This window comes from Oncorhynchus nerka, linkage group LG8, assembly GCF_034236695.1.
Source record: "Oncorhynchus nerka isolate Pitt River linkage group LG8, Oner_Uvic_2.0, whole genome shotgun sequence".
NCBI classification, from domain to species: Eukaryota; Metazoa; Chordata; class Actinopteri; order Salmoniformes; family Salmonidae; genus Oncorhynchus; species Oncorhynchus nerka.
In genome coordinates, this window is record NC_088403.1 from 18,399,166 (window position 1) to 18,425,083 (window position 25,918).

The 25,918-nt window shown below is 40.4% G+C and overlaps 1 protein-coding gene across 3 annotated transcripts in view; it reads left to right on the plus strand.

Annotated features, from left to right (window-relative positions):
* tspan11 (tetraspanin 11) overlaps positions 1 to 25,918 on the plus strand; it is a 47,961-nt gene that overhangs the window by 17,248 nt on the left and 4,795 nt on the right. For all 3 annotated transcript variants that reach the window (XM_065021493.1, XM_065021495.1, XM_065021494.1), the window contains exons 4-7: positions 17,288 to 17,362; positions 18,105 to 18,209; positions 18,683 to 18,841; positions 20,854 to 20,940. In XM_065021493.1, the coding sequence (XP_064877565.1) occupies positions 17,288 to 17,362; positions 18,105 to 18,209; positions 18,683 to 18,841; positions 20,854 to 20,940 (426 nt within the window). The remainder of the gene's footprint in view (positions 1 to 17,287; positions 17,363 to 18,104; positions 18,210 to 18,682; positions 18,842 to 20,853; positions 20,941 to 25,918) is intronic.

Here is a 25,918-nt window from a genome sequence, read left to right on the forward strand (position 1 = left end):
TTTATTAGTTTAGAGGTGTTGCAGGGTTTTTTTATTAGTTTAGAGGTGTTGCAGTTTTTTTTTTACTGAGTACTAGTTTGGAGGTGTTGCAGGGTTTTTTACTATTAGTTTAGAGGTGTTGCAGGGTTTTTTACTATTAGTTTAGAGGTGTTGCAGGGTTTTTTACTATTAGTTTAGAGGTGTTGCAGTTTTTTTTTTTACTGAGTACTAGTTTGGAGGTGTTGCAGGGTTTTTTACTATTAGTTTGGAGGTGTTGCAGGGTTTTTTACTATTAGTTTAGAGGTGTTGCAGGGTTTTTACTATTAGTTTGGAGGTGTTGCAGTTTGGAGGTGTTTATTTACTAGTACTGGTTTGGAGGTGTTGCAGGGTTTTTTACTATTAGTTTAGAGGTGTTGCAGGTTTTTTACTATTAGTTTAGAGGTGTTGCAGGGTTTTTTACTATTAGTTTGGAGGTGTTGCAGGGTTTTTTACTATTAGTTTGGAGGTGTTGCAGGGTTTTTTACTATTAGTTTAGAGGTGTTGCAGTTTTTTTTTACTATTAGTTTGGAGGTGTTGCAGGGTTTTTACTATTAGTTTGGAGGTGTTGCAGGGTTTTTTACTATTAGTTTAGAGGTGTTGCAGGGTTTTTTACTATTAGTTTAGAGGTGTTGCTATTAGTTTGGAGGTGTTGCAGGGTTTTTACTATTAGTTTAGAGGTGTTGCTTGGTTTTTTTTACTATTAGTTTGGAGGTGTTGCAGGGTTTTTACTATTAGTTTAGAGGTGTTGCAGGGTTTTTTACTATTAGTTTAGAGGTGTTGCAGTTTTTTTTTTGTTTGGAGGTGTTGCACTATTAGTTTGGAGGTGTTGCAGGGTTTTTACTATTAGTTTAGAGGTGTTGCAGGGTTTTTTACTATTAGTTTAGAGGTGTTGCAGGGTTTTTTACTATTAGTTTAGAGGTGTTGCAGGGTTTTTTACTATTAGTTTAGAGGTGTTGCAGGGTTTTTACTATTAGTTTAGAGGTGTTGCAGGGTTTTTTACTATTAGTTTAGGGTGTTGCAGGGTTTTTTACTATTAGTTTAGAGGTGTTGCAGGGTTTTTTACTATTAGTTTAGAGGTGTTGCAGGGTTTTTTACTATTAGTTTAGAGGTGTTGCAGGGTTTTTACTATTAGTTTAGGGTGTTTTACTATTAGTTTAGAGGTGTTGCAGGGTTTTTTACTATTAGTTTGGAGGTGTTGCAGGGTTTTTTACTATTAGTTTGGAGGTGTTGCAGGGTTTTTTACTATTAGTTTAGAGGTGTTGCAGGGTTTTTTACTATTAGTTTAGAGGTGTTGCAGGGTTTTTTACTATTAGTTTAGAGGTGTTGCAGGGTTTTTTACTATTAGTTTAGAGGTGTTGCAGGGTTTTTTACTATTAGTTTAGAGGTGTTGCAGGGTTTTTTACTATTAGTTTAGAGGTGTTGCAGGGTTTTTTACTATTAGTTTGGAGGTGTTGCAGGGTGTTTTACTATTAGTTTAGAGGTGTTGCAGTTCTTTTTTTGTACAATTAGTTTGGAGGTGTTGCAGGGTTCTTGACTATTAGTTTGGAGGTGTTGCAGGGTTCTTGACTATTCGTTTAGAGGTGTTGCAGGGTTCTTGACTATTAGTTTGGAGGTGTTGCAGGGTTCTTGACTATTAGTTTGGAGGTGTTGCAGGGTTTTTTACTATTAGTTTAGAGGTGTTGCAGGGTTTTTTACTATTAGTTTAGAGGTGTTGCAGGGTTTTTTACTATTAGTTTGGAGGTGTTGCAGGGTTTTTTACTATTAGTTTAGTGGTGTTGCTTGGTTTTTTACTATTAGTTTAGAGGTGTTGCAGGGTTTTTTACTATTATTTTAGAGGTGTTGCAGTTTTTTTTTACTGAGTACTAGTTTGGAGGTGTTGCAGGGTTTTTACTATTAGTTTGAGGTGTTGCAGGGTTTTTTACTATTAGTTTAGAGGTGTTGCTTAGTTTTTTACTATTAGTTTGGAGGTGTTGCTTTTTACTAGTTTGGAGGTTTTTGACTATTAGTTTGGAGGTGTTGCAGGGTTTTTGACTATTTACTATTAGTTTGGAGGTGTTGCAGGGTTTTTTTACTATTAGTTTAGAGGTGTTGCAGGGTTTTTTACTATTAGTTTAGAGGTTTTTTGACTATTAGTTTAGAGGTGTTGCAGGGTTTTTACTATTAGTTTGGAGGTGTTGCAGGGTTTTTTACTATTAGTTTAGAGGTGTTGCAGGGTTTTTTTACTATTAGTTTTAGAGGTGTTGCAGTTTTTTTTTTACTATTAGTTTGGAGGTGTTGCAGGGTTTTTACTATTAGTTTGTAGGTGTTGCAGGGTTTTTTACTATTAGTTTAGAGGTGTTGCAGGGTTTTTACTATTAGTTTGAGGTGTTGCAGGGTTTTTACTATTAGTTTGGAGGTGTTGCTTATTACTATTAGTTTGGAGGTGTTGCAGGGTTTTTACTATTAGTTTAGAGGTGTTGCAGGGTTTTTGACTATTAGTTTGGAGGTGTTGCAGGGTTTTTTACTATTAGTTTAGAGGTGTTGCAGGGTTTTTCTATTAGTTTGGAGGTGTTGCAGGGTTTTTACTATTAGTTTAGAGGTGTTGCAGGGTTTTTTACTATTAGTTTAGAGGTGTTGCAGGGTTTTTTACTATTAGTTTAGAGGTGTTGCAGGGTTTTTACTATTAGTTTAGAGGTGTTGCAGGGTTTTTACTATTAGTTTAGAGGTGTTGCAGGGTTTTTACTATTAGTTTAGAGGTGTTGCAGGGTTTTTTACTATTAGTTTAGAGGTGTTGCAGGGTTTTTTACTATTAGTTTAGAGGTGTTGCAGGGTTTTTTACTATTAGTTTGGAGGTGTTGCAGGGTTTTTTACTATTAGTTTAGAGGTGTTGCAGTTCTTTTTTTGTACAATTAGTTTGGAGGTGTTGCAGGGTTCTTGACTATTAGTTTGGAGGTGTTGCAGGGTTCTTGACTATTCGTTTAGAGGTGTTGCAGGGTTCTTGACTATTAGTTTGGAGGTGTTGCAGGGTTTTTTACTATTAGTTTAGAGGTGTTGCAGGGTTTTTTACTATTAGTTTGGAGGTGTTGCAGGGTTTTTTACTATTAGTTTAGAGGTGTTGCAGGGTTTTTTACTATTAGTTTAGAGGTGTTGCAGGGTTTTTTTTTACTATTAGTTTAGAGGTGTTGCAGGGTTTTTTACTATTAGTTTAGAGGTGTTGCAGGGTTTTTTACTATTAGTTTAGAGGTGTTGCAGGGTTTTTTACTATTAGTTTAGAGGTGTTGCAGGGTTTTTTACTATTAGTTTAGAGGTGTTGCAGGGTTTTTTACTATTAGTTTAGAGGTGTTGCAGGGTTTTTACTATTAGTTTAGAGGTGTTGCAGGGTTTTTACTATTAGTTTAGAGGTGTTGCAGGGTTTTTTACTATTAGTTTAGAGGTGTTGCAGGGTTTTTTTTTTTTACTATTAGTTTAGAGGTGTTGCAGGGTTTTTACTATTAGTTTAGAGGTGTTGAGGTGTTGCAGGGTTTTTTGCAGGGTTTTTACTATTAGTTTAGAGGTGTTGCAGGGTTTTTTACTATTAGTTTGGAGGTGTTGCAGGGTTTTTTACTATTAGTTTAGAGGTGTTGCAGTTTTTTTTTACTATTAGTTTGGAGGTGTTGCAGTTTTTTTTTACTATTAGTTTGGAGGTGTTGCAGGGTTTTTTACTATTAGTTTGGAGGTGTTGCAGGGTTTTTACTATTAGTTTAGAGGTGTTGCAGGGTTTTTTACTATTAGTTTAGAGGTGTTGCAGGGTTTTTTACTATTAGTTTAGAGGTGTTGCAGGGTTTTTTACTATTAGTTTAGAGGTGTTGCAGGGTTTTTTACTATTAGTTTGGAGGTGTTGCAGGGTTTTTTACTATTAGTTTAGAGGTGTTGCAGGGTTCTTGACTATTAGTTTGGAGGTGTTGCAGGGTTCTTGACTATTAGTTTGGAGGTGTTGCAGGGTTCTTGACTATTAGTTTAGAGGTGTTGCAGGGTTCTTGACTATTAGTTTGGAGGTGTTGCAGGGTTCTTGACTATTAGTTTGGAGGTGTTGCAGGGTTTTTTATTATTAGTTTAGAGGTGTTGCAGGGTTTTTTACTATTAGTTTAGAGGTGTTGCAGGGTTTTTTACTATTAGTTTGGAGGTGTTGCAGGGTTTTTTACTATTAGTTTAGTGGTGTTGCTTGGTTTTTTACTATTAGTTTAGAGGTGTTGCAGGGTTTTTTACTATTATTTTAGAGGTGTTGCAGTTTTTTTTTACTGAGTACTAGTTTGGAGGTGTTGCAGGGTTTTTTACTATTAGTTTGTAGGTGTTGCAGGGTTTTTTACTATTAGTTTAGAGGTGTTGCTTAGTTTTTTACTATTAGTTTGGAGGTGTTGCTTATTAGTTTGGAGGTGTAGCAGGGTTATTTACTGAGTACTGGTTTGGAGGTGTTGCAGGGTTTTTTACTATTAGTTTAGAGGTGTTGCTTGGTTTTTTACTATTAGTTTAGAGGTGTTGCAGGGGGTTTTTACCATTAGTTTGGAGGTGTTGCTTGGTTTTTTACTATTAGTTTAGAGGTGTTGCAGGGTTTTTTACTATTATTTTAGAGGTGTTGCAGTTTTTTTTTACTGAGTACTAGTTTGGAGGTGTTGCAGGGTTTTTTACTATTAGTTTGTAGGTGTTGCAGGGTTTTTTACTATTAGTTTAGAGGTGTTGCAGGGTTTTTTACTATTAGTTTAGAGGTGTTGCTTAGTTTTTTACTATTAGTTTGGAGGTGTTGCTTATTAGTTTGGAGGTGTTGCAGGGTTATTTACTATTAGTTTAGAGGTGTTGCTTGGTTTTTTACTATTAGTTTGGAGGTGTTGCTTGGTTTTTTACTATTAGTTTAGAGGTGTTGCAGGGTTTTTTACTATTAGTTTAGAGGTGTTGCAGGGTTTTTTACTATTAGTTTGGAGGTGTTGCAGGGTTTTTTACTATTAGTTTAGAGGTGTTGCAGGGTTTTTACTATTAGTTTAGAGGTGTTGCAGGGTTTTTTACTATTAGTTTAGAGGTGTTGCAGGGTTTTTACTATTAGTTTAGAGGTGTTGCAGGGTTTTTTACTATTAGTTTAGAGGTGTTGCAGGGTTTTTTACTATTAGTTTAGAGGTGTTGCAGGGTTTTTTACTATTAGTTTAGAGGTGTTGCAGGGTTTTTTACTATTAGTTTAGAGGTGTTGCAGGGTTTTTACTATTAGTTTAGAGGTGTTGCAGGGTGTTTTACTATTAGTTTAGAGGTGTTGCAGGGTTTTTTACTATTAGTTTAGTTTGCAGGGTTTTTTACTATTAGTTTTTTGCAGGGTTTTTTACTATTAGTTTGGAGGTGTTGCAGGGTTTTTTACTATTAGTTTAGAGGTGTTGCAGGGTTTTTTACTATTAGTTTAGAGGTGTTGCAGGGTTTTTTTACTATTAGTTTAGAGGTGTTGCAGGGTTTTTTACTATTAGTTTAGAGGTGTTGCAGGGTTTTTAGGGTTTTTTTTACTATTAGTTTAGAGGTGTTGCAGGGTTTTTTACTATTAGTTTAGAGGTGTTGCAGGGTTTTTTACTATTAGTTTGGAGGTGTTGCAGGGTTTTTTACTATTAGTTTAGAGGTGTTGCAGTTCTTTTTTTGTACAATTAGTTTGGAGGTGTTGCAGGGTTCTTGACTATTAGTTTGGAGGTGTTGCAGGGTTCTTGACTATTAGTTTGGAGGTGTTGCAGGGTTCTTTAGACTATTAGTTTGGAGGTGTTGCAGGGTTTTTTACTATTAGTTTGAGGTGTTGCAGGTGTTTAGCAGGGTTTTTTACTATTAGTTTAGAGGTGTTGCAGGGTTTTTACTATTAGTTTAGAGGTGTTGCAGGGTTTTTACTATTAGTTTAGAGGTGTTGCAGGGTTTTTACAATTTTGTTGCAGGGTTCTTGACTATTAGTTTGGAGGTGTTGCAGGGTTCTTTACTATTAGTTTGGAGGTGTTGCAGGGTTTTTGACTATTAGTTTAGAGGTGTTGCAGGGTTTTTGACTTTAGTTTGGAGGTGTTGCAGGGTTTTTTACTATTAGTTTAGAGGTGTTGCAGTTCTTTTTTGTACAGTTTGGAGGTGTTGCAGGGTTCTTGACTATTAGTTTGGAGGTGTTGCAGGGTTCTTGACTATTCGTTTAGAGGTGTTGCAGGGTTCTTGACTATTAGTTTGGAGGTGTTGCAGGGTTCTTGACTATTAGTTTGGAGGTGTTGCAGGGTTCTTGACTATTAGTTTAGAGGTGTTGCAGTTTTTTTTTACTATTAGTTTGGAGGTGTTGCAGGGTTTTTTACTATTAGTTTGGAGGTGTTGCAGGGTTTTTTACTATTAGTTTGGAGGTGTTGCAGGGTTTTTTACTATTAGTTTGGAGGTGTTGCAGGGTTTTTACTATTAGTTTAGAGGTGTTGCAGTTTTTTTTTACTATTAGTTTAGAGGTGTTGCAGGGTTTTTTACTATTAGTTTAGAGGTGTTGCAGGGTTTTTTACTATTAGTTTGGAGGTGTTGCAGGGTTTTTTACTATTAGTTTAGAGGTGTTGCAGGGTTTTTTACTATTAGTTTAGAGGTGTTGCAGGGTTTTTTACTATTAGTTTAGAGGTGTTGCAGGGTTTTTACTATTAGTTTGAGGTGTTGCAGGTGTTGCAGGTGTTGCAGGTTTTTACTATTAGTTTAGAGGTGTTGCAGGGTTTTTACTACTATTAGTTTAGAGGTGTTGCAGGGTTTTTACTATTAGTTTAGGGTTTTTTTACTATTAGTTTAGAGGTGTTGCAGGGTTTTTACTATTAGTTTAGAGGTGTTGCAGGGTTTTTTACTATTAGTTTGAGGTGTTGCAGGGTTTTTACTATTAGTTTGGAGGTGTTGCAGGGTTTTTTACTATTAGTTTAGAGGTGTTGCAGGGTTTTTTACTATTAGTTTAGAGGTGTTGCAGGGTTTTTTACTATTAGTTTGGAGGTGTTGCAGGGTGTTTTACTATTAGTTTAGAGGTGTTGCAGTTCTTTTTTTGTACAATTAGTTTGGAGGTGTTGCAGGGTTCTTGACTATTAGTTTGGAGGTGTTGCAGGGTTCTTGACTATTCGTTTAGAGGTGTTGCAGGGTTCTTGACTATTAGTTTGGAGGTGTTGCAGGGTTCTTGACTATTAGTTTGGAGGTGTTGCAGTTTTTTTTTACTATTAGTTTAGAGGTGTTGCAGGGTTTTTTACTATTAGTTTAGAGGTGTTGCAGGGTTTTTTACTATTAGTTTGGAGGTGTTGCAGGGTTTTTTACTATTAGTTTAGTGGTGTTGCTTGGTTTTTTACTATTAGTTTAGAGGTGTTGCAGGGTTTTTTACTATTAGTTTAGAGGTGTTGCAGTTTTTTTTTACTGAGTACTAGTTTGGAGGTGTTGCAGGGTTTTTTACTATTAGTTTGTAGGTGTTGCAGGGTTTTTTACTGATGTGTTTGCAGGGTTTTTACTATTAGTTTGGAGGTGTTGCAGGGTTATTAGTTTGGAGGTGTAGCAGGGTTATTTACTATTAGTTTGGAGGTGTTGCAGGGTTTTTTACTATTAGTTTAGAGGTGTTGCTTGGTTTTTTACTATTAGTTTAGAGGTGTTGCAGGGGGTTTTTACCATTAGTTTGGAGGTGTTGCTTGGTTTTTTACTATTAGTTTAGAGGTGTTGCAGGGTTTTTTACTATTAGTTTAGTGGTGCTGCTTGGTTTTTTACTATTAGTTTAGAGGTGTTGCAGGGTTTTTTACTATTAGTTTAGAGGTGTTGCAGTTTTTTTTTACTGAGTACTAGTTTGGAGGTGTTGCAGGGTTTTTTACTATTAGTTTGTAGGTGTTGCAGGGTTTTTTACTATTAGTTTAGAGGTGTTGCAGGGTTTTTTACTATTAGTTTAGAGGTGTTGCTGGGTTTTTTACTATTAGTTTGGAGGTGTTGCAGTTTAGTTTTGAGGTGTTGCAGGGTTTTTACTATTAGTTTAGAGGTGTTGCTTGGTTTTTTATTAGTTTGGAGGTGTTGCAGGGTTTTTTACTATTAGTTTAGAGGTGTTGCTTGGTTTTTTACTATTAGTTTAGAGGTGTTGCAGGGTTTTTTACTATTAGTTTAGAGGTGTTGCAGGGTTTTTTACTATTAGTTTAGAGGTGTTGCAGGGTTTTTTACTATTAGTTTAGAGGTGTTGCAGGGTTTTTTACTATTAGTTTAGAGGTGGTTTGGAGGTGTTTCAGGGTTATTTACTGATTACTGGTTTGGAGGTGTTGCAGGTTTGCATTTTTGAGGACTGGTTTGGAGGTGTTGCAGGGTTATTTACTGAGTACTGGTTTGGAGGTGTTGCAGGGTTTTTTACTATTAGTTTAGAGGTGTTGCAGGGTTTTTTACTATTAGTTTAGAGGTGTTGCAGGGTTTTTTACTATTAGTTTAGAGGTGTTGCAGGGTTTTTTACTATTAGTTTAGAGGTGTTGCAGGGTTTTTTACTATTAGTTTAGAGGTGTTGCAGGGTTTTTTTTACTATTAGTTTGAGGTGTTGCAGGGTTTTTTACTATTAGTTTGGAGGTGTTGCAGGGTTTTTTTTCACTATTAGTTTAGTGGTGTTGCAGGGTTTTTACTATTAGTTTAGAGGTGTTGCAGGGTTTTTTACTACTATTTTTAGAGGTGTTGCAGTTTTTTTTTTACTGAGTTAGTTTGGAGGTGTTGCAGGGTTTTTACTATTAGTTTGTAGGTGTTGCAGGGTTTTTACTATTTTGGAGTTTGCAGAGGTGTTGCAGGGTTGCAGGGTTTTTTACTATTAGTTTAGAGGTGTTGCTTTGCAGTTTTTTACTATTAGTTTGGAGGTGTTGCAGGTTTTTTACTGAGTACTGGTTTGGAGGTGTTGCAGGGTTTTTTACTATTAGTTTAGAGGTGTTGCTTGGTTTTTTACTATTAGTTTAGAGGTGTTGCAGGGGGTTTTTACTATTAGTTTGGAGGTGTTGCAGGGTTTTTACTATTAGTTTAGAGGTGTTGCAGGGTTTTTTACTATTAGTTTAGAGGTGTTGCAGGGTTTTTTACTATTAGTTTAGTGGTGTTGCTTGGTTTTTTACTATTAGTTTAGAGGTGTTGCAGGGTTTTTTACTATTAGTTTAGAGGTGTTGCAGTTTTTTTTTACTGAGTACTAGTTTGGAGGTGTTGCAGGGTTTTTTACTATTAGTTTGTAGGTGTTGCAGGGTTTTTTACTATTAGTTTAGAGGTGTTGCAGGGTTTTTTACTATTAGTTTAGAGGTGTTGCTTAGTTTTTTACTATTAGTTTGGAGGTGTTGCTTATTAGTTTGGAGGTGTAGCAGGGTTATTTACTATTAGTTTAGAGGTGTTGCTTGGTTTTTTACTATTAGTTTAGAGGTGTTGCTTGGTTTTTTACTATTAGTTTAGAGGTGTTGCAGGGGGTTTTTACCATTAGTTTGTAGGTGTTGCAGGGTTTTTTACTATTAGTTTAGAGGTGTTGCAGGGTTTTTTACTATTAGTTTAGAGGTGTTGCAGGGTTTTTTACTATTAGTTTAGAGGACTGGTTTGGAGGTGTTTCAGGGTTATTTACTGAGGACTGGTTTGGAGGTGTTGCAAGGTTATTTACTGAGGACTGGTTTGGAGGTGTTTCAGGGTTATTTACTGAGTACTGGTTTGGAGGTGTTGCAGGGTTTTTTACTATTAGTTTAGAGGTGTTGCTTGGTTTTTTACTATTAGTTTAGAGGTGTTGCAGGGGGTTTTTACCATTAGTTTGGAGGTGTTGCTTAGTTTTTTACTATTAGTTTAGAGGTGTTGCAGGGTTTTTTACTATTAGTTTAGAGGTGTTGCAGGGTTTTTACTATTAGTTTAGAGGTGTTGCAGGGTTTTTTACTATTAGTTTAGAGGTGTTGCAGGGTTTTTTACTATTAGTTTGGAGGTGTTGCAGGGTTTTTTACTATTAGTTTGGAGGTGTTGCAGGGTTTTTTACTATTAGTTTAGAGGTGTTGCAGGGTTTTTTACTATTAGTTTAGAGGACTGGTTTGGAGGTGTTTCAGGGTTATTTACTGAGGACTGGTTTGGAGGTGTTGCAAGGTTATTTACTGAGGACTGGTTTGGAGGTGTTTCAGGGTTATTTACTGAGGACTGGTTTTGAGGTGTTTCAGGGTTATTTACTGTGGACTGGTTTGGAGGTGTTTCTGGGTTATTTACTGAGGACTGGTTTGGAGGTGTTGCAGGGTTATTTACTGAGGACTGGTTTGGAGGTGTTGCAGGGTTATTTACTGAGGACTGGTTTGGAGGTGTTTCAGGGTTATTTACTGAGTACTGGTTTGGAGGTGTTGCAGGGTTTTTTACTGAGGACTGGTTTGGAGGTGTTGCAAGGTTATTTACTGAGGACTGGTTTGGAGGTGTTGCAAGGTTATTTACTGAGGACTGGTTTGGAGGTGTTGCAGGGTTATTTACTGAGGACTGGTTTGGAGGTGTTTCAGGGTTATTTACTGAGTACTGGTTTGGAGGTGTTGCAGTTTTTTTACTGAGGACTGGTTTGGAGGTGTTGCAAGGTTATTTACTGAGGACTGGTTAGGAGGTGTTGCAAGGTTATTTACTGAGGACTGGTTTGGAGGTGTTGCAGGGTTTTTTACTGAGGACTGGTTTGGAGGTGTTGCAGGGTTATTTACTGAGGACTGGTTTGGAGGACTGGTTGGTTTGGAGGTGTTGCAGGGTTATTTACTGAGGACTGGTTTGGAGGTGTTGCAGGGTTATTTACTGAGGACTGGTTTGGAGGTGTTGCAGGGTTATTTACTGAGGACTGGTTTGGAGGTGTTGCAGGGTTATTTACTGAGGACTGGTTTGGAGGTGTTGCAAGGTTATTTACTGAGGACTGGTTTGGAGGTGTTGCAGGGTTATTTACTGAGGACTGGTTTGGAGGTGTTGCAGGTTTTTTTACTGAGGACTGGTTTGGAGGTGTTGCAGGGTTTTTTACTGAGGACTGGTTTGGAGGTGTTGCAGGGTTATTTACTGAGGACTGGTTTGGAGGTGTTGCAGGGTTATTTACTGAGGACTGGTTTGGAGGTGTTGCAGGGTTATTTACTGAGGACTGGTTTGGAGGTGTTGCAGGGTTATTTACTGAGGACTGGTTTGGAGGTGTTGCAAGGTTATTTACTGAGGACTGGTTAGGAGGTGTTGCAAGGTTATTTACTGAGGACTGGTTTGGAGGTGTTGCAGGGTTTTTTACTGAGGACTGGTTTGGAGGTGTTGCAGGGTTATTTACTGAGGACTGGTTTGGAGGTGTTGCAGGGTTATTTACTGAGGACTGGTTTGGAGGTGTTGCAGTTTTTTTTTTACTGAGGACTGGTTTGGGGGTGTTGCAGTTTTTTTTTACTGAGGACTGGTTTGGAGGTGTTGCATGTTTTTTTTTTTTTACTGAAGACTGGTTTGGAGGTGTTGCAGTTTTTTTACTGAGGACTGGTTTGGCAGTGTTGCAGGGTTTTAACTATTGGTTTGGAGGTGTTGCAGTTTTTTTTTACTGAGGACTGGTTTGGAGGTGTTGCAGGGTTATTTACTGAGGACTGGTTTGGAGGTGTTGCAGGGTTATTTACTGAGGACTGGTTTGGAGGTGTTTCAGGGTTATTTACTGAGGACTGGTTTGGAGGTGTTGCAAGGTTATTTACTGAGGACTGGTTTGGAGGTGTTTCAGGGTTATTTACTGAGGACTGGTTTGGAGGTGTTTCAGGGTTATTTACTGAGGACTGGTTTGGAGGTGTTTCAGGGTTATTTACTGAGGACTGGTTTGGAGGTGTTGCAGGGTTATTTTTGGAGGTGTTGCTGAGGACTGGTTTGGAGGTGTTGCAGGGTTATTTACTGAGGACTGGTTTGGAGGTGTTGCAGGGTTATTTACTGAGGACTGGTTTGGAGGTGTTGCAGGGTTATTTACTGAGGACTGGTTTGGAGGTGTTGCAGGGTTATTTACTGAGGACTGGTTTGAGGTTGCAGGGTTATTTACTGGTTTGGAGGTGTTGCAGGGTTATTTACTGAGGACTGGTTTGGAGGTGTTGCAGGGTTATTTACTGAGGACTGGTTTGGAGGTGTTGCAAGGTTATTTACTGAGGACTGGTTAGGAGGTGTTGCAAGGTTATTTACTGAGGACTGGTTTGGAGGTGTTGCAGGGTTTTTTTACTGAGGACTGGTTTGGAGGTGTTGCAGGGTTATTTACTGAGGACTGGTTTGGAGGTGTTGCAGGGTTATTACTGAGGACTGGTTTGGAGGTGTTTGCAGGAGGACTGGTTTGGAGGTGTTGCAGGGTTATTTACTGAGGACTGGTTTGGAGGTGTTGCAGGGTTATTTACTGAGGACTGGTTTGGAGGTGTTGCAGGGTTATTTACTGAGGACTGGTTTGGAGGTGTTGCAGTTTTTTTTACTGAGGACTGGTTTGGAGGTGTTGCAGGGTTATTTACTGAGGACTGGTTTGGAGGTGTTGCAGTTTTTTTTACTGAGGACTGGTTTGGAAGTGTTGCAAGGTTATTTACTGAGGACTGGTTTGGAAGTGTTGCAAGGTTATTTACTGAGGACTGGTTTGGAGGTGTTGCAAGGTTATTTACTGAGGACTGGTTAGGAGGTGTTGCAAGGTTATTTACTGAGGACTGGTTTGGAGGTGTTGCAGGGTTTTTTACTGAGGACTGGTTTGGAGGTGTTGCAGGGTTATTTACTGAGGACTGGTTTGGAGGTGTTGCAGGGTTATGTTACTGAGGACTTACTGAGGACTGGTTTGGAGGTGTTTATTTACTGAGGACTGAGGACTGGTTTGGAGGTGTTGCAGGGTTATTTACTGAGGACTGGTTTGGAGGTGTTGCAGGGTTATTTACTGAGGACTGGTTTGGAGGTGTTGCAGGGTTATTTACTGAGGACTGGTTTGGAGGTGTTGCAAGGTTATTTACTGAGGACTGGTTTGGAGGTGTTGCAGGGTTATTTACTGAGGACTGGTTTGGAGGTGTTGCAGGGTTATTTACTGAGGACTGGTTTGGAGGTGTTGCAGTTTTTTTTACTGAGGACTGGTTTGGAGGTGTTGCAGGGTTATTTACTGAGGACTGGTTTGGAGGTGTTGCAAGGTTATGTACTGAGGACTGGTTTGGAGGTGTTGCAAGGTTATTTAATGAGGACTGGTTTGGAGGTGTTTTTACAGGGTTATTTATTGAGGACTGGTTTGGAGGTGTTTCAGGGTTATTTACTGAGGACTGGTTTGGAGGTGTTGCAGGGTTATTTACTGAGGACTGGTTTGGAGGTGTTGCACTGGTTTGGAGGTTTTCAGGGTTATTTACTGAGGACTGGTTTGGAGGTTTTCAGGGTTACTGAGGACTGGTTTGGAGGTGTTGCAGGGTTATTTACTGAGGACTGGTTTGGAGGTGTTGCAGGGTTATTTACTGAGGACTGGTTTGGAGGTGTTGCAGGGTTATTTACTGAGGACTGGTTTGGAGGTGTTGCAGGGTTATTTACTGAGGACTGGTTTGGAGGTGTTGCAGGGTTATTTACTGAGGACTGGTTTGGAGGTGTTGCAGTTTTTTTTTTACTGAGGACTGGTTTGGGGGTGTTGCAGTTTTTTTTTACTGAGGACTGGTTTGGAGGTGTTGCATGTTTTTTTTTTTTTACTGAGGACTGGTTTGGAGGTGTTGCAGTTTTTTTTTTTTTACTGAGGACTGGTTTGGCAGTGTTGCAGGGTTTTAACTATTCGTTTATAGGTGTTGCAGTTTTTTTGTTTACTGAGGACTGGTTTGGAGGTGTTGCAGTTTTTTTTTACAGAGGACTGGTTTGGAGGTGTTGCAGGGTTATTTACTGAGGACTGGTTTGGAAGTGTTGCAGGGTTATTTACTGAGGACTGGTTTGGAGGTGTTGCAAGGTTATGTACTGAGGACTGGTTTGGAGGTGTTGCAAGGTTATTTAATGAGGACTGGTTTGGAGGTGTTTCAGGGTTATTTATTGAGGACTGGTTTGGAGGTGTTTCAGGGTTATTTACTGAGGACTGGTTTGGAGGTGTTTCAGGGTTATTTACTGAGGACTGGTTTGGAGGTGTTGCAAGGTTATTTACTGAGGACTGGTTTGGAGGTTTTCAGGGTTATTTACTGAGGACTGGTTTGGAGGTGTTTCAGGGTTATTTACTGAGGACTGGTTTGGAGGTGTTTCAGGGTTATTTACTGAGGACTGGTTTGGAGGTGGTTATTTACTGAGGACTGGTTTGGAGGTTATTTACTGAGGACTGGTTTGGAGGTGTTGCAGGGTTATTTTTACTGAGGACTGGTTTGGAGGTGTTGCAGGGTTATTTACTGAGGGTTTGGACTGGTTTGGAGGTGTTGCAGGGTTATTTACTGAGGACTGGTTTGGAGGTGTTGCAGGGTTATTTACTGAGGACTGGTTTGGAGGTGTTGCAGGGTTATTTACTGAGGACTGGTTTGGAGGTGTTGCAGGGTTATTTACTGAGGACTGGTTTGGAGGTGTTGCAGGGTTATTTACTGAGGACTGGTTTGGAGGTGTTGCAAGGTTTTTACTGAGGACTGGTTTGGAGGTGTTGCAAGGTTATTTACTGAGGACTGGTTTGGAGGTGTTGCAGGGTTTTTTTTTTGGACTGAGGACTGGTTTGGAGGTGTTGCAGGGTTATTTACTGAGGACTGGTTTGGAGGTGTTGCAGTTGGTTTTGTTGCACTGAGGACTGGTTTGGAGGTGTTGCAGGGTTATTTACTGAGGACTGGTTTGGAGGTGTTGCAGGGTTATTTACTGAGGACTGGTTTGGAGGTGTTGCACTGAGGACTTTTGGAGGTTTACTGAGGACTGGTTTGGAGGTGTTGCAGTTTTTTTTTTGGACTGAGGACTGGTTTGGAGGTGTTGCAAGGTTATTTACTGAGGACTGGTTTGGAGGTGTTGCAGTTTTTTACTGAGGACTGGTTTGGAAGTGTTGCAAGGTTATTTACTGAGGACTGGTTTGGAGGTGTTTACTGGGTTATTTACTGAGGACTGGTTTGGAGGTGTTGCAGGGTTATTTACTGAGGACTGGTTTGGAGGTGTTGCAGGGTTATTTACTGAGGACTGGTTTGGAGGTGTTGAGGACAGGGTTTTTTTACTGAGGACTGGTTTGGAGGTGTTGCAGGGTTATTTACTGAGGACTGGTTTGGAGGTGTTGCAGGGTTATTTACTGAGGACTGGTTTGGAGGTGTTGCAGGGTTATTTACTGAGGACTGGTTTGGAGGTGTTGCAGGGTTATTTACTGAGGACTGGTTTGGAGGTGTTGCAGGGTTATTTACTGAGGACTGGTTTGGAGGTGTTGCAGGGTTATTTACTGAGGACTGGTTTGGAGGTGTTGCAGGTTATTTACTGAGGACTGGTTTGGAGGTGTTGCAGGTTTTTTTTACTGAGGACTGGTTTGGAGGTGTTGCAGGGTTATTTACTGAGGACTGGTTTGGAGGTGTTGCAGTTTTTTTACTGAGGACTGGTTTGGAGGTGTTGCAGGGTTATTTACTGAGGACTGGTTTGGAGGTGTTGCAGGGTTATTTACTGAGGACTGGTTTGGAGGTGTTGCAGGGTTATTTACTGAGGACTGGTTTGGAGGTGTTGCAGGGTTATTTACTGAGGACTGGTTTGGAGGTGTTGCAGGGTTATTTACTGAGGACTGGTTTGGAGGTGTTGCAGGGTTATTTACTGAGGACTGGTTTGGAGGTGTTGCAGGGTTATTTACTGAGGACTGGTTTGGAGGTGTTGCAGGGTTATTTACTGAGGACTGGTTTGGAGGTGTGTTATTTACTGAGGACAGGTTATTTTTACTGAGGACTGGTTTGGAGGTGTTGCAAGGTTATTTACTGAGGACTGGTTTGGAGGTGTTGCAAGGTTTTTACTGGTTTTGGAGGTTTACTGAGGACTGGTTTGGAGGTGTTGCAGGGTTATTTACTGAGGACTGGTTTGGAGGTGTTGCAGGGTTATTTACTGAGGACTGGTTTGGAGGTGTTGCAGGGTTATTTACTGAGGACTGGTTTGGAGGTGTTGCAGGGTTATTTACTGAGGACTGGTTTGGATTTGCAGGGTTATTTACTGAGGACTGGTTTGGAGGTGTTGCAGGGTTATTTACTGAGGACTGGTTTGGAGGTGTTGCTGGTTTTTACTGGGACTGGTTTGTGTTGCAGGGTTATTTACTGAGGACTGGTTTGGAGGTGTTGCAGTTTTTTTACTGAGGACTGGTTTGGAGGTGTTGCAGGGTTATTTACTGAGGACTGGTTTGGAGGTGTTGCAGGGTTATTTACTGAGGACTGGTTTGGAGGTGTTGCAGGGTTATTTACTGAGGACTGGTTTGGAGGTGTTGCAGGGTTATTTACTGAGGACTGGTTTGGAGGTGGTGCAGTTTTTTTTACTGAGGACTGGTTTGGAAGTGTTGCAAGGTTATTTACTGAGGACTGGGTTGGAAGTGTTGCAAGGTTATTTACTGAGGACTGGTTTGGAGGTGTTGCAGGGTTATTTACTGAGGACTGGTTTGGAGGTGTTGCAGGGTTATTTACTGAGTACTGGTTTGGAAGTGTTGCAAGGTTATTTACTGAGGACTGGTTTGGAGGTGTTGCAGGGTTATTTACTGAGTACTGGGTTGGAAGTGTTGCAGGGTTATTTACTGAGGACTGGTTTGGAGGTGTTGCAGGGTTATTTACTGAGGACTGGTTTGAAGGTGTTGCAGGGTTATTTACTGAGGACTGGTTTGGAGTTGTTGCAGGGTTTGTGGTGTTCTGTTCATTGTTGTTCCCTCATGAGATAGTGGTGTTTTATGTCTCTCTTAGTTCTCAGTACATTTAGCTGTCTGCGGTGGAAATCAAAACCTCTCTCTCGCTTTTATTTTTCTCTCTCTCTTGCTCTCTCTCTCAAATATTAAATGTATCCCCCCCTCTACACTCTGTTCGCTCCCTATTCCCCCCTCTCTTTCTCTGCTAGGAGATATATGACAGACATCTCACACTCCAAAATTCATTTCTCCTCATTCTGCAAAGTCTGTCATATTGCTCTCTATTCCTCTGGTCTTTTTTCATTCTCTCTGTCAGCTTTGGGGATGTGGGTGCGTGACAATACAAAGACACTTGATGGATGTTTTATATCTGCATTGTCACAATAACTGAGTGATTTTTGGTAGGAGTCTGAGAGTGAGTGTTGGTAAAGATGTTAAGTGAGACTGTTCTAAACAGAGACATGCAGTTAATGCTGCATTTTGTCTTATATTCAAGAGAGAGTTTTGCCTGTAAGTGTTGAACTGAACTGTGTTAAGACTGATCTCTCTGTCTCTGTCTCTCTGTCTCTGTCTCTCCAGTATTTCTGCTGTCTGTTATTGATCTTTCTCATAGAGCTGGTGGCAGGAATCCTGGCCTACGTGTATTACCAGAGGGTGAGTGACTCCTTCTCCACCTTCATCTTTTATCCTCTTGTGTACCCCCCCCCCCCTGTATTTGTTTTCTTTTTAAATACTGATCTATTCATTGATTCTGGAGTGCAGTTCTGGGACTATCTCCATTGCATTTGAGTGGCCATGTGTGTGCATGCTTACCTGGTGTGTGTATGATACCTGTGTAAAGACCATGTATCTGGAGCCCTGATCTCCAGACAGAGCTCAACCCTGAGCCCTGATCTCCAGACAGAGCTCAACCCTGAGCCCTGATCTCCAGACAGACCTCAACCCTGAGCCCTGATCTCCAGACAGACCTCAACCCTGAGCCCTGATCTCCAGACAGATCTCAATTCTGAGCCCTGATCTCCAGACAGAACTCAACTCTGAGCCCTGATCTCCAGACAGATCTCAACCCTGAGCCCTGATCTCCAGACAGATCTCAACCCTGAGCCCTGATCTCCAGACAGATCTCAACACTGAGCCCTGATCTCAACCCTGAGCCCTGATCTCAACCCTGAGCCATTATCTCCAGACAGAGCTCAACCCTGAGCCCTGATCTCAACCCTGAGCCCTGATCTCCAGACAGAGCTCAATCCTGAGCCCTGATCACACAAGCAAGGCAACCCCACTTCACTCTCCTCTGCCACTCTAACTGAGGTGTTCTCTCTCTCTCTCTCTCTCTCTCTCTCTCTCTCTCTCTCTCTCTCTCTCTCTCTCTCTCCCCCTTCCCTCCCTCCCCTAGCTCAGTGAGGAGCTGAAGCAGCACCTGAATGAGACCATGACAGAGAACTACGCCCAGCCAGGGAAAGAGGCCATCACCCTGGCCGTGGACAGACTACAGCAGGATGTAGGGACTCAATCTCCCATTAGCCTTTGCTTAGTTTTTCTTGAAGGGACAGGAGCGCCAGTGGTAAAGCTGGTTGATACTAGTTATGGTACATAGTTGTTACACTCAACTGATAAAACTGCTGTAGGACACACACACACACACACACACACACACACACACACACACACACACACACACACACACACACACACACACACAATCATCCCTGTTCACCTTGAAGCATGTGAGGTTCAATGTTAATCATATGCGAGGTCACATCCACTATATGGGTACAGTATGATGCAAAGATGTCAATGCAGTCTGTAATACGTAGTTATGACTACTTGGTTTACAAATGTTTTTTGTGATGTGTTTTTTCTGCCTCTTCATTATGTTGTTGATTGATTTGAATTAGATGTGATGGTTTTCAGACATCAACTAAGTGTAGCTAATGATAAACGCAATTCCACTTTTCTTCTTCTGTTGGTCAGTTCAAGTGCTGTGGCAGCAACAACTCATTTGATTGGCTGCATAGTGTGTACATGACCTCGGCTGTGTCGGAGGGCAGGGTGGTCCCGGACAGCTGCTGTAAGACCATCACCTCCCTCTGTGGCCGCAGAGACCACCCCTCCAACATCTACAAGACTGAGGTGGGTGGGACCATTGGAAAATCATCATTCAACAGCAAATATGTGCCAAATGGGTTCCAGCAGACTTTAGGACGTCATAACTGGACTCTACCACAGTAAAAATGTGTTATGTTGTCATTCTATTTCATAGCGATGACAGCAGAGCCCAGCACTGTCAGTGGAATGGAACGGTCCATCATGATTTCACATCTAACCATTTGGTCATATTTAATGGATCAATACAATTCAAGTTGGATCTGAAAATATTCCTTCAAATAAATCTTTCAAAAGAAATGAATGGATCTCGACATGGAACAATTGATCAATATTTCAGGACCAGATGGTTGTATTGGGCATCAAATGATTTCTAATGTCTGAAATGGGGACAGACAGATGACATGTCCCTCAGAGCTCAACTGTCTCCTTTCTTATTCTGTCAATGAAACTGAAACAGTCAAATACTCTGGTTTGGAAAGTCACTTTAGCCAACAACTTTTCTCTACTTGACAGGCTTTCTTATCAGTAAGGGCTGAGAGCGTAAGAAGATCATATTTCATACAATATTTGAGATGCTCCTTTTGCTTTTATCTGTGACAAGCAGGAGAAGTCTGTGCTTGTTTCTCTCTTTCACACACACACACACACACACACACACACACACACACACACACACACACACACACACACACACACACACACACACACACACACACACACACACACACACACACACACACACACACACGCGCGTCTCGCTCCTTGGTTCCCGCTATCATCATTCCACTTGTCAATGTCACTCCAGTTCAGAGGAGTGCAACTTTGATAAAATCTCTTTATAATTAAACAACGTTTATATGGGTGGAACTGAAATATTTACTGTGCATTTAGGGAGTCAGCTGTGGTTGACAGCTCCCCACACACTCGGAAAACACTTGGGTTGAAAATGTGCTCGTCAATGTGTTTTCACGTGTCTAGGAAGCTGAGATGTTTGTGAAAATGTCCTCAGAACTGTGACTCACAACATGGCTTGAAACAACCTACTCGGCCAAAGCTCTTTGGTAAAACAGTATGACACTGGATGTACGGAGGTGACTGCACATGGACATGTACGTGCACTTCTCCATCCAGCCATGGCTCCTCAATGCCCCCTCTACCCACATCTGAGTGACGTGTGTGTGTGTGTGGTCAGAGAAGGAGCCTCCTGAGAGAGGCCTAATAAATCCCACTGTTCTCTCTACTTCTCTCAGGCTGCCTGTTAGCAGTTGATGTTACTCTTCAATAACACAGACCCCAAAGCAAATCAGGGGGAGAAAAATAGGTTTATTCAAAGAGGAAAAATCCTAGATGTTATGCTGAGAGGTAGATGTTCATTCTCCCCTGTCCTCAGTGATTCTCTCCACAGAACAAAGGGGCAGGATGTAGTTTATAACCCAACCCTAGCCTGGGGTTGACCAATTAGAATTCCTTGCAAATAAACTGGGCCACTGGCCAAATAACAAGTATCCTATTTCAGGCTCAATGTATAGACAAATTCCTCCCATGTCTCTGACCCATTGATCATTCATTCCCTATTACAGAAAAAAACACTATTTCCATTCATCGTTAATTCCCTCTTGACCTTTAGTCCTCTGTGTTGTGTATTACCTTAAAATATCTTTATACTGCCCAAGTCCTTTATCTTACTGTAGTTTGTTCTCTGCAGTGTAACTCTGTATCACACACACACACAATTGCCGCAGCAATTTGGAGACAGACATAGAAAAAGCTGGAGAGGGTAGGGTTGATAAATATACTATGGTATATATCTATGAAATAGAGCATAGCCCAATTTCAATTCTCCTTGTTCACACCCCCTCAAGGATTTAAAAGCATTGGATTGATCCAAATATGATAGACACTGACTACACCAATCAGGTGTGTCTGTGTGTGTGTGTTCATAATGTGCGTGTGTCTGTGTGTCTGTGTGTGTGTGTGTGTGTGTGTGTGTGTGTGTGAAGTGATTTGACCCCTGACCTGTAACCTTTGCCCCACAGGGTGGCTGCATCACCAAGCTGGAGCAGTTCCTGGCTGACCACCTGCTGATCATCGGAGCTGTGGGGATAGGAGTGGCCTGTCTACAGGTCGGTCCCCTAACACTGGCCAGTGTCTTTATTAACAGGAAATGACGAGGCCTTATTATATTTCAGTACTGCGGTAGCACCTCACAACAGACACAAGTTATCACTATCAGACTATCACAAAGTATCATTTCTTTTTTGGGGAATTTGGGGTATCACCGATGTCGTGGATATCAATATAATGTAGTGATAATAGTGGATATAATCTGCTACTGTGGATGTTGGTAGCCTTGCTGTTGAAATGTCTTCAATGCTAGCTAGTATATCTAGATGGATAGGAGGGGAGATTGTGAACAAGAAGAGAGAGAAGGCGAGGTTAACCTTGCTTCTTCCTCTTAGTAGAGTAACGGGTTAAGAGGTGAGACGATTGCTTAAGAATTTAAATTTTATTTTTTATATCAGTCTCAAAATATATCCACATGATAAAAGGCTTTCCAAGTTTTATTTTTTAAATAAACATCAATGTGGCCATAATCTTCTTATTACCTCAAAGATGCATCCAGTAACTCCTATTACCGGTCGGACAACCTTTCAATGCACTCTACCTCCCTATATCTTCTCAGCTGTAATCTGATCCCATTCACATTCTGGGATTTGATTTGCTGCGGTCTCAGATGGACCAAGCTCGTAGCCCAATCCACTCACAGCCCCTGTCATCCTGTATACGGCTTCAAAATGGCAGATTTTGCCATTGATAAGCGCCTGAATTGGAACGAAGTGGCTGTACAGTAACATGCTATACCTGACTTCACAGCTCTGGGTCTCCGCTTCACAGCTCTGTATGGGTTTTGACTGACAGCCGTTAACTTGAGCACAGCCCGCGACCTGAAGATGCCCCCATCCCTCCCGCTAATTGGGCTACGTTTGCACATTTGTTGTTGTCTGAGTGAGAGAAATGCTGTAAATCGAGAGGAGTCGACGTGTTCTGAAAGATGAGACGTTGAGGATTATAATAAATAATGCTTTGATGTCATACAAGCAAACCACACACCCGTGAGTCCAAATGTGCACTTTATATTTCCATATTTGAAACTCATGTTGTTTACAGTATCGTAACGTCTCTGATTGATATAACCCTAACCCTTCTCAGCAGTATCGTAACGTTTCTGATTGATATAACCCTAACCCTTCTCAGCAGTATCGTAACGTTTCTGATTGATATAACCCTTCTCAGCAGTATCGTAACGTTTCTGATTGATATAACCCTAACCCTTCTCAGCAGTATCGTAACGTTTCTGATTGATATAACCCTTCTCAGCAGTATCGTAACGTTTCTGATTGATATAACCCTAACCCTTCTCAGCAGTATCGTAACGTTTCTGATTGATATAACCCTAACCCTTCTCAGCAGTATCGTAACGTTTCTGATTGATATAACCCTTCTCAGCAGTATCGTAACGATATAACCCTAACCCTTCTCAGCAGTATCGATATTGATATAACCCTTCTCAGCAGTATCGTAACGTTTCTGATTGATATAACCCTAACCCTTCTCAGCAGTATTGTAACGTTTCTGATCGATATAACCCTAACCCTTCTCAGCAGTATCGTAACGTTTCTGATTGATATAACCCTAACCCTTCTCAGCAGTATCGTAACGTTTCTGATTGATATAACCCTAACCCTTCTCAGCAGTATCGTAACGTTTCTGATCGATATAACCCTAACCCTTCTCAGCAGTATCGTAACGTTTCTGATTGATATAACCCTAACCCTTCTCAGCAGTATCGTAACGTTTCTGATTGATATAACCTTAACCCTTCTCAGCAGTATCGTAACCCTTCTGATCGATATAACCCTAACCCTTCTCAGCAGTATCGTAACGTTTCTGATCGATATAACCCTAACCCTTCTCAGCAGTATCGTAACGTTTCTGATTGATATAACCCTAACCCTTCTCAGCAGTATCGTAACGTTTCTGATTGATATAACCCTAACCCTTCTCAGCAGTATCGTAACGTTTCTGATCGATATAACCCTAACCCTTCTCAGCAGTATCGTAACGTTTCTGATCGATATAACCCTAACCCTTCTCAGCAGTATCGTAACGTTTCTGATTGATATAACCCTAACCCTTCTCAGCAGTATCGTAACGTTTCTGATCGATATAACCCTAACCCTTCTCAGCAGTATCGTAACGTTTCTGATCGATATAACCCTAACCCTTCTCAGCAGTATCGTAACGTTTCTGATTGATATAACCCTAACCCTTCTCAGCAGTATCGTAACGTTTCTGATTGATATAACCCTAACCCTTCTCAGCAGTATCGTAACGTTTCTGATTGATATAACCCTAACCCTTCTCAGCAGTATCGTAACGTTTCTGATTGATATAACCCTTCTCAGCAGTATCGTAACGTTTCTGATTGATATAACCCTTCTCAGCAGTATCGTAACGTTTCTGATTGATATAACCCTTCTCAGCAGTATCGTAACATTTCTGATTGATATAACCCTTCTCAGCAGTATCGTAACGTTTCTGATTGATATAACCCTTCTCAGCAGTATCGTAACGTTTCTGATTGATATAACCCTTCTCAGCAGTATCGTAACATTTCTGATCGATATAACCCTAACCCTTCTCAGCAGTATCGTAACGTTTCTGATCGATATAACCCTAACCCTTCTCAGCAGTATCGTAACGTTTCTGATCAATATAACCCTAACCCTTCTCAGCAGTATCGTAACGTTTCTGATTGATATAACCCTAACCCTTCTCAGCAGTATCGTAACGTTTCTGATCGATATAACCCTAACCCTTCTCAGCAGTATCGTAACGTTTCTGATCGATATAACCCTAACCCTTCTCAGCAGTATCGTAACGTTTCTGATCGATATAACCCTAATGCTGTTCATAGATTGGTGTTTTCGTCAAGCTTGGGATGTGATGCTCGGGTTCAGAGGTTTCTTATTGCAGTCCGGTGATGTTTAGTAGCCAAATCTCAGATTTAGTTTTTGCTCTCTAGCCAACTCTCGTCATGCTATATCAGTCAGTTATATACAGCACACAATACGGCATCAACACATCTGGGACCAGGCTAGATGTTTTGCGGTCAGGAGCTGTGGTACCACTTCACTCTGTTAATAATTCCAGACTGTGCCATTTCTTTGCTTATTTACAATATTATTGTCGTATTCTCCATAAATGATCTTTGTTTGGCGAGAAAACAAGGCTTTGTTAATTCATTTAGATTTGATTTAACATTTTGATACAGCCTAACTGATAAAACTGCACAGTTTTGATTTGTACATTTTAGATAAAGTATAGTCTTGCACTTCACGATATATCGTCATTGTCAAATATCATGATATTAGATTTAATCATATATCGGCCCAACCCTAGCATAGACCAAACCTGAACATATGGTACTGGCTCCCTCTTGGCTACTCCTTCCAACCAACCAGGGTTCCCACTCTTCTCAGTGTTCCCATAGCTTTTCTATTGGAATTCCACAGAGGAGTCATGTGATCTTGTCACCGTGGCGACTGTCGACATGGGAATTTGGGGTTCCTAAGAAAAACAAATGTTTTATTAGCCCAAAACCCCCCCCCCTCTATTAGACAAAATATTCCCAAATAAAACGCTGACATTTTCCCACACACATATATGAAGCATAAGAGAAGATAACTACTGTAGCTATGTCCTTAATATGTGTTAGTGATCCATTGACAAATCACCCATCTTGTCCCAAACTAATTTAGACCAGCTTTTGATCTAAATGGGCTCTTCTCTATTGGGCTTGAAGGTCTCTGTCTGATTGTATGTTAGTTGTATGTCAGTAATGTCAGTCTGTCAGTAATGTCAGTCTGTCAGTGATGTCAGTCTGTCAGTGATGTCCCTGTACTGTCTCTGTGTCAACTGTTCCTCTCTGTCTTTAATAACTGAAATAGTAGTAGTCTCTGTGTCAACTGTTCCTCTCTGTCTTTAATAACTGAAATAGTAATAGTCTCTGTGTCAACTGTTCCTCTCTGTCTTTAATAACTGAAATAGTAATAGTCTCTGTGTCAACTGTTCCTCTCTGTCTTTAATAACTGAAATAGTAATAGTCTCTGTGTCAACTGTTCCTCTCTGTCTTTAATAACTGAAATAGTAATAGTCTCTGTGTCAACTGTTCCTCTCTGTCTTTAATAACTGAAATAGTAATAGTCTCTGTGTCAACTGTTCCTCTCTGTCTTTAATAACTGAAATAGTAATAGTCTGTGTGTCAACTGTTCCTCTCTGTCTTTAATAACTGAAATAGTAATAGTCTCTGTGTCAACTGTTCCTCTCTGTCTTTAATAACTGAAATAGTAATAGTCTGTGTCAACTGTTCCTCTCTGTCTTTAATAACTGAAATAGTAATAGTCTCTGTGTCAACTGTTCCTCTCTGTCTTTAATAACTGAAATAGTAATAGTCTGTGTCAACTGTTCCTCTCTGTCTTTAATAACTGAAATAGTCATAGTCTGTGTCAACTGTTCCTCTCTGTCTTTAATAACTGAAATAGTCATAGTCTCTGTGTCAACTGTTCCTCTCTGTCTTTAATAACTGAAATAGTCATAGTCTCTGTGTCAACTGTTCCTCTCTGTCTTTAATAACTGAAATAGTAATAGTCTCTGTGTCAACTGTTCCTCTCTGTCTTTAATAACTGAAATAGTCATAGTCTGTGTCAACTGTTCCTCTCTGTCTTTAATAACTGAAATAGTCATAGTCTGTGTCAACTGTTCCTCTCTGTCTTTAATAACTGAAATAGTCATAGTCTCTGTGTCAACTGTTCCTCTCTGTCTTTAATAACTGAAATAGTCATAGTCTCTGTACCTTTGTTCTTAGTTTGGTTGTAATTACGCTAATCAATTTAGTCTCTATCCTCTTTCAGTGTTCCCCTATACTTTGTCTAATATAGGTCACTAACCCCTCTGTGTGTGTATGTGTTTTATCTCTATGTATGTCTGTGTGTATGCATGTGTGTGTTTACGTTTGTGTCTATGTATGTCTGTATGTGC